At 39.0% G+C, this 8,971-nt stretch overlaps 1 protein-coding gene across 1 annotated transcript; it reads left to right on the top strand.

Moving 5' to 3' along the window:
- Positions 1-1,014: 1,014 nt before the first annotated feature.
- LOC139934533 (uncharacterized) lies at positions 1,015-4,396 on the top strand. Its single transcript, XM_071928789.1, has 4 exons — positions 1,015-1,347; positions 1,975-2,017; positions 2,883-3,194; positions 3,594-4,396. The coding sequence occupies exons 1-4, from the start codon at positions 1,015-1,017 to the stop codon at positions 4,160-4,162; spliced, it is 1,257 nt and encodes a 418-aa protein (XP_071784890.1). The 3' UTR covers positions 4,163-4,396.
- The last annotated feature ends 4,575 nt before the right edge of the window (positions 4,397-8,971 follow it).

Genomic DNA, 8,971 nt, shown 5'->3' with positions numbered 1-8,971 from the left:
TTTTTCTCTGCACCCAATCCCCTCACCTTCATTGTGTCTTTCGTGCCCCCCCCCCCTCCCACACCCTGTATGTTTTCCCTCCCTTCTTTCCTTCTTTCTATATAATTGGACCAAACGTTACGTTTTTATTTATTTAGTTATTTTCTTCTATAATAAATTATATATAGTATAATGAGTAGGGTGGTCTTAGCTTTCGATCCAAACCGGACCTTCTTCAGGGGCAATACAACAAGTACAAACAAATATATCCATTTGTAAAAAAAAAAAAAAAAAAAAAAAAAAAGGAGGGGAAAGGGAATAAGGGAATGATCCAGAAAAAGCGGGAAACTTGTAGCCAATCAAATTTTCTATTTCAGGAACAATTAATTTTATATAGTTATATAATTTATTTATTTTATACATGATTAATTTTGTTGGTAGACTTGTTTGTTCATTCATGGCATCATCTTATACGAGAATATTCCTCAAGACAGTTAATATCGTGTCACGTTCATTTGAAAACATCTCTCAGTTTGGAATTTGCATTATTGATGTGAGTCAAAAGTGCCTTCGCTCAATCCAAAATAACAAAATCAATTTGGTATTAATTATAAATATCAGTTGCCATAGAAATACATAACAAAGTGTAGGTGACTCGGTTTGTACGTGTGGGTTCATATGCCCTTTTCGAAATCACGGCTTTTGCTTTGGATTTGGCTTGAAGCTCCTTCCTTGCGTCTGAAGTCCCGTATACAAAACAAACCGCGGGACCATAGCTAGCCTGAGCCGAATCCAATGCCGAAGCCGTGGTTTCGAAAAGGGCCATTAACTTGGCGTTGTCTTTTGGTGGAACTCATCAGCACTGTTTTTCTTACGTGATATAAATTGTTATTAATTATAAATGCCAGTTGCCATAGAAATATATCGCAACAAAAAAAGGCAGTGATATAAACAGACTCAATTCGCTTCGATTCATAATCTTAATATCATCTTGATGAAATGTATCATCAGCACGCCTTTTCTTGCGTGATAAAGATGTCAATAACAATCTTCCTTCTCTTTATGGTGGCTTGCTGTTTGCCCACACATGCAGCTAAGTTTTGTCAGGACACTGGTTACAACCCTGGTCATCAAAGCCAGTTCTTTCACCGAGTACACAACCAATCCCTGGCCGGCCAGCAGTACCGGAATCTCACCGGGGCACGGTCCAAGTTGCAGTGCTGCGCGGCGTGCCTGGCCGACCTCGACTGTTTCTCCGTCCAGTACTCGGACCGTGGTGAGCTGTGTCAGCTCAACGGGGCTTCGGCGTCTCGGTTCCCCTTGACTTTGACTACAGTGACTGGCACCAGCTACTACGGCCCGGAGAAGGTAAGATGATTTGTGGGGAATGAACTATAAGATTGAAAGCTAAGTGGAAAATACTATAGTAAGGTTTGCGATGATCATGTCAAATCTCTTCAGTGAGTAAGCACATTGTGGTGGCCCTGAAAAGAGTCGTATTTTATACGATGTTTCGGCCAGCTTGCTCTGACCGTCTGCCGGACCGTCTTCTGGAGAATGAACTTATCCAAATGGTGACATTTTTGAATGAAAAACAAAATAGTTGGAGGCCTATTTTATTTTGACAAAGGCAGTGAGAATGTTACATCTGGTATGGGAGCAGAGGGAAAACTCAATATGCATCAAATTGGGTGTGATCCCTGGCTACACGGTAGTTTACAGTTGTATGGCTTATAACTGGCACCCGAACAAACATATTGACAAAATAGGGACACCGCCAATATAATTATATAGGGCTAGATAGCTCAGTTGGTAGAGCGCCGGCACGTCAATCCGGAGGTCGATGGTTCGAATCCCATTCTAGTCAAATTGTTCATCCCCAAAGTAAATTTTATACAGACATTTTTCCATGGGACAACAAGTTTAAAATAAACGTTGTTCTGACTGGTTCCTTTTTTTAATTTCTGGCGTTTTCTCCTATGTTCGTCCATGCAGCCAAGTTTCATCGAGTTGCTACAGCAACATTTAACAACCCAAGGTAAGACCATAATACTAAAACAACCAATAATAATATTTAACAAATGACAATAGTTCCTCATAAAACAATTCAAAATGCATTATATTTTGTACAAAAATTTGTAAAGAGGAACAGTCCCCAGATTTCACCCCATGATGCTTCTTTACGCATCCAATATTTGTATACAAATATCTCTGTATCGTAATCTCTATCTAAAAGTTTGCATGATAAACAAAAATATGTTGACAAAAACGGCGGTTTCCGATGGGTACACAATTCTTTATTTCACTTGGTAAAATCAAGTTGAAAATGTATGATCCAAGAGAGTGGTTGGAACAGAATTCGAATATTCCACAATAACTTCATAATTACAATACACGATGCAGTAAAAAACAGAACGCAGATTATGATGTTTTGGCTCATGTTACTTTTAACCTATCCTCATAGTTTTATTTCAAAGTTTGTTTGAAGACACAAAGCAATCGGTTATTCATGACATGTGTGCTTGTTCGTTACTCTGTCATAGCAATTTCGTGTTTTGTGGTATCCTGAAAAACGCACATTATGATGTTTTGGCTCATCTGGTACTTTTAACCTTTCTTGAAAGTTTTCTTTTCATATTTTAGTTGAAGACACAATGCGTAACAGCATTTCCCCGTCAGTGGTGTTTGCATGTCACTCATAGTCTAGTCAGGTTGTCAGGTTTTGGTATCTATCGCACCTTATAATGTTTTGGCTCATCTGGTACTTTACACCTTTCATAAAAGTTTTCTTTCCAAGTTTGGTTGAAGACACAATGCGAAACAGCATATCCCTGTCAGTGGTGTTTGCATGTCACTCTTTGTAAGGTCGTTTTTTTTTCTTTTCTTTTTTATCCTTAAAAAAGATCCAAGTCTGACTGACTGTCTCCACCAGACAATCACCTCTGCCTCATCCGAGTGTCAACGTTCCACGCAACACCTTTGCTACCTCTGGGAGCTTCAATATAATTCAAACTTCAGCAACTTCAACGCTATTGTGGTTAGAGACACAGACTACTGGTACGCAATGCACGAGAGTCAAGTCCAGTACACCTCAGATGGTGAGCTGCTTTATCGAGATCTGGGTCCGGTCATTCTGGCAGAGAGTGACAGCTTAAGTAGTGGGACCTCAGAGAGCGATGAACCCACGGTGTCCTGCTCTATCAACTCATCAAGACGTAAGTATTGTTTGACGCTTTGCATGGTGTGGATACATGAGAAGATACTATTGAATAGTAAGCTTGTATCGGGGTACAACGTAGTCTTGGTCGTCCCAAGACCTTCGCATGGATTATTTCCCAGCCTCGCTACCATGGGCAGCGCGCCGTGTCTCTCGCTAATTTTGCGCAAGTGCATTCTTGGTTCGATTTCCAACAGATGTCAATTCTGTCGAGTTATTACGTTTACGTAACAAGTAAGTATGAGACAGTGACGTCTTGGACCAAGACTATGTACAACAATGTGTAAATCTCTGTTGATGGAGTGTTGGCTCCGAAAAGAGCCGGTGTGACCTCGACGTTTCGAACAGTGTTACTTTGCTCGTCTTCAGAAGTTCTACATTTATTTATCTTCCTCAGGACGTCATCTGTGCACCCTGGAGGAGTTAAAGCAGGCTTTCTTGAAGGGCTATCGCCAACCCTCTCCGGATGAATGGATCGCCTTCTCAGACTCCTCCCGCTATGCTCAGCTCTTCCCCGACGGATGCGGCAACCACACCGGGACGGAATGTTACGCGGACGTGGTGGCGAACATACCGAGAACCAACTCTTCCGATAAGATGTATTGCTGCCTGGGTGCGGGTGAGATCGTCGCTCCGGGAATATGCTGCCCGAAGGTCCTGATCCCGTTCCTCACGGAGGGGGCTTACTTTGACGTCGACCGGGATGAGATGGCTGATGATTGCTCTCAGACTCTCAACGCTCACCTGTGTACCCTTGCTGAGCTGAAGGACGCATATCTGCACGGGTATCGCCAACCAGTGGGTATTCAGTGGCTGTTCTTTGCAACAGCCTGGCGCGACGCACGGCTGTATAAAAGTGGGTGTGGTGAATACATAGGGGACGAGTGCTACGAGGGCGTGGTTGCTAACACACCAAGGCCAACAACGGATCAGAATCAGGCATTCTGTTGCCCCAGTCTTGATTAGCACACCTCTTCGCCTTAATCCAATGCCTGATACTTCACAGGGGCAACGAAGGCGATCGCTTCCATGCCCTTTGGTCATTGCTTTGATGCCCTTGAAATGCTCAAGTAGAAATTCACCATTTCTTTTGCTGCACAATTAATACTATTTTGATAACGTCAGCTCAGTAATATAAGGTCACTACGTGACATTCTATACTCGTAATGATCAAAGGTCGTTAAATTGAAAATGAGTATAATTTTGGAGGGGAAAACAAATCATAATCAACAAATAAATAATTTTATTTATTTTGAAAATGAATGTTCAAATTTGCCAAACAAATACCTTGAAGACCATTATTTTATCAGAAATTTTATGAAATCCATAAGTGCACCGCTGACCGTGTGTATAGTCCTGAGTAGCCTTTAGTCAAGACGCACGCGGCACGCCGAATGACACGCACAACCCCAAAAATGCAACACACGAAAAAAGACTATCAGCGCGAGCGGCGTATGCCGCGGTGCGCCTTGACCAAAGGCTAAGTCCTGAGCAGACGATTTATAAGCAAGTACAACCAAAACGCAGAGAGGAACTCGAAAACCTCGCGCCCCTGTAAACCAGACTAATTAAAATGGCGTGTTCTTCTTGATTTCGTTAATATTTATCTGAAATTGATCGCAGCCATCCCATTAATAATATTATGAATAATTCATGCCATAAAAGCAAGTGTACACTACTCTAAATCGATGCTGCCCGATCCTCGATCTTTGCTCTTTCTTCTCATCAAAAATTGAAACATTTTTCTTGGTTCAGTATTTCATGGTTCCGGAAAGATCTACTCCATGACCGCATGCGTGTATTCACGTTCATATGGGTGTGTGTGTGTCCATGTGCTCTTAGCTTCTGGAGACCACACGGAAATTCCACATAGTAGAACAAAACACAACGTCTGCAAGTTCAACAGTCGATCTAAATTTCATAGATATGTGTTAAGGCAACCTCTTAGTCCTAGGAATAAAATGTATCAGTTCACAGACAGAGGTATTCTTGTATTTAATTACTACTTGTTTAATTCATCAGTTCACAGTATTTGTACACAATCTCATACATGTACCAAAAGTGATATTATATGCGAATACAAAATTATATACATTTGCAAAGTACATATTATTGTACATCAAAGTGGATTAAACCCCTCCACTGTGACGTCAATTATTGGTACACCAATAACGAACAATTATAGTGATTGTTTTAATTGCTTATTTATTCATTTTGGGATTTTTTTATATTAGGCAGCAAATTAAGCTCTATAAAAAAAAGGGTTTTACAATGTTATGCTTGGAGACGACTTCACAAAGAGTAAGGACTAGTTCTAGCTTAGTCCTAGGAGATATTACTTTCTTTCGGCAGATATAATGATATTCACTATTTGTCAAAAAAATGGTTCATGTTATTGTTTTCTATATCCTTCAAACAAATCACTTATTTTAATGTATGTATGTATTTATTTATTTATTTCTACTGTATGAAATGATTTAATTTGAGATTCTTATTTAGAATTTTAAACAACCCAAATTGGACAAAAATATCTTAGCAGTTTGGAAAACAACATAGGGTGAGTTCGTTTAGCTTCCCTTGGTCGACCCCGGTGTGTGGCGTTTTCTTTTTCCAGGACGAACGTGTGCATATAATTACCCACGTTTGTCCTAGAAAGAAAAAACCCACCACACACCGGGGTCGGCCCAGGGAAGCTAAACGAACGCACCCATTCTGGACCATCAGCATTTATGACGCAGATGACGTCACAATGCTTGAAAAAAAACCAAGAGTAATACATAATATACGAAGGAATGCCACTTTTATATTGGTGACAACTAAGTGATTGGTTATTTTTCATCCGCATAAGAGTTTTAACTTGCATGTTTAGGGCCTTGTCATATGAGGCAACTTGGAGGCAACCAACTGCAAAGCATGCTATGGGACCACTTTAGTAGCACATGGGTAATTATTTTCAAACAATGTCTTGCGAACCCCAATAAAAAATATGTGAACATTCAAATGTGAATGCATTCTCTTCTTGGAGATTGCCTGGAACTGGCTGCATGTAAATTGCCTCGTTTGACATGGCCCAAAGTTTTTGTACAATGTATAAATATGACAGATGTAAAAATTCAAGTTTATAAAAACCGAACGAGTAAACCTTTATTGAGGAATTGTCGAGTATTATTGTTTCGTGTGCATAATTTGTTCAAACCAAATAATTATTACCTGTTTCTATAAGATTTAAGGCATGATTACGAACCAAATCGGTGTAAATTATATTAAGCAAAAAATATAGCTCGTATTTACAATAATAATTATATTATAGTTTGACGTTTTAAGCCTCCAATAACTCAAATATTATGTAGTACCTGTGTTTAATGTATATAAAACCAATTCTTTTCATTTAACAGTTTAATTTTTAAAAAAATATGTACACACGAATTTCATATTATCTTTAACAGAAAGAAGCGAAAGAGTAAAAGGCTGTGACCGAACTGGCGGCTTCGGCTGTGGCTAGAGCCAGGGGCCAATTTCATAGAACTGTTTAAAAATTAATTAAGCACGAAAACAGCTTGCTTATTTTACACATCTGGCCAAAAATGTATGCCATATACTTTGCTAGTGACTGGTAGTTAGCTGTTGTTTACTTAGCATAACAATTGAGTGGAGTCTTGGCCGGTAATCTGATTTTACTAAGCAAGGATTTTTTTTGCTTAACAGCAAAATTTTGTCTCTAGACTATGAAATTGGGCTCTGGTAGCTGGAAATACGTAGCCATAGCCAAAATCTCCTGATTCGAACACAGCTCAAATGCAACATTTAACCTTTGGTTTTCGGAACTGTTTGGTTCTTTTAATCCCATATGGGTGTAGAATATACAAAACTTAACCTGTGAAAATTTCGTCTCAAAAGGATCAACAGCTTTTGAGATATCGTCGACATTTTTTAGATTTGAATTTTTGAATGTTTAATATCTAGGCAGAAAGAATAATCCGTAGTGGGAGACTTTTGGGACGCTTGGTGGCAGCAGACTTACCGGGTAAAATCCATTGTGCTCGGTAATGTGCGCATGCTCAGAACTTCGTAAACAATGGACATTTACCCGGTAAGTCTGCTGCCACCGAGCGCTCCAAAGAAATACACATGAAACGTTTCTCAGATTGATAATATTTTAAATGATAAATCCCTTTCTCTAAAACTAACTACATTATAAAAGGGAATCGTTTCTCAACATGGTTATGGTATACAGTATCAACAGCTGCAGTGTGCTCACCAAGTAAGATAATATGATTGTTATTTTTTTCCTGAGTAATTACCAAGGTATCCCCTCCTCCCCTTTAACATTGGTTTGGCATTCAAAGAAATCAGTTTTCCGCCCATCCAGCAGACGTCAAAACTAGACGTCCCTCAAATACTATCCCCTTAGTTGCGTTTGCTTATAAACGTTGAATGTGCAATGAAATAGTAGTTCTTCAAAATGTCATAAACAAAATAACAATAGTAATAATAACGAACAGCATTAATGACAAAGAAACATCATGAATACTTAATGAATAAAGTATAGTAACCTGGTTATAGAGTTCATAGTCGAGAAAAAAAATAATTACAGTCTCAAAATGATAAAACCAGAGTTTAATTAAGATTTCCATGTATATTTGGTTTGGCTTTTTGTGATTCACTTTTTTTTGCAACGAGCACTTTCACAGTTACTTGCGCAATCTTGTTCAAGCGGCAGATTTGTATATTTCAGCGCTCGTTGCAGCACGCGTCCGAGTCGTAGATGACAACGTGTATTTGCAACCTACTCCTTGAACCAGATGGCGCATATTAAAGGCAGTGGACATTATTTGTATTGTCAAAGACCAGTATTCTCAATAGGTGTATCTCATATGCATAAAACAACAAACCTGTGAAAATTTGAGCTGAATCGGTCATCGCATTTGCAAGATAATAATGAAGAAGAAAACACCTCGTCACACTCTTTCAATTCTAAATTGTTGTAGATTTACCATTTTAAAAAGGTGGTAGGGTTTTTGATATAATTATTGCCAAAAATCGGGAGCAGTTAAGCTGAGCCCTATGCATGAAGAATAGTCTGCGATAGGAATACATAATCTGAGAAACGTGACATTCAGTAATGCTTCTCAGAATCAATTTTGGGTGATAAAAAGTGATATATTTTTCCACAAACGCAGTACTTCAAAGTGTAGTTTCCATAGCTGCATTATTCTAACCAAAGCTGTTGCATGTCTTACCAAGTAGGTTTGTATTGCCATTCACTTTCAGAGTCATCACCGAAACAAAACCAGACCCTTTTAATTCTGGTTCACTTGAAAGGTTACAACCGTCAAAATGTTCACGACTGAAGTCTGATCACTTTAGTTCCAACAATTCTTGTTTTTCAACCTTGTCCCATTTCCACAACTTTCATTTTTTTTTTTGAGAGCCCAAAACATTCCAACAGACTTCGCTTAACTCATTTCACAAAACCTAAGGATTAGAAGCTGAATGAATAGAAGGACGCACGGCCGTTGACAAAAGGCATCACCAAGTCAACAAGTATTTGGTTTCGGGCACGTAGAGCTTCCATTAGTCACGTCTACATACACTATTGTCCATTTTTCTTGTGACAGGTGGCAGACTGCTTTTACACATGGAATAGGGTAATCTCTGATGTTTTTCACTTCTTCATGAACAGCTTAAAAGCATGTACACTTTTGGTAATTATTAAAAATAATTGTTGGCATAAAAACTATTGTAACGAGCGGAAGAGGGCTGTTAATATTATTA

Source organism: Asterias amurensis, chromosome 3 (assembly GCF_032118995.1).
Source record: "Asterias amurensis chromosome 3, ASM3211899v1".
NCBI lineage: Eukaryota > Metazoa > Echinodermata > Asteroidea > Forcipulatida > Asteriidae > Asterias > Asterias amurensis.
This window is presented reverse-complemented; position numbering and strand designations above follow the sequence as displayed.

Excerpts from the sequence above, each read along its gene's own strand:
- LOC139934533 (XM_071928789.1), top strand. The coding sequence starts at position 1,015 with ATGTCAATAACAATCTTCCTTCTCTTTATGGTGGCTTGCTGTTTGCCC. Across the intron at positions 1,348-1,974 it reads GCTACTACGGCCCGGAGAAG|CCAAGTTTCATCGAGTTGCT; the intron begins GTAAGATGATTT and ends TCGTCCATGCAG. Across the intron at positions 2,018-2,882 it reads GCAACATTTAACAACCCAAG|ATCCAAGTCTGACTGACTGT; the intron begins GTAAGACCATAA and ends TCCTTAAAAAAG.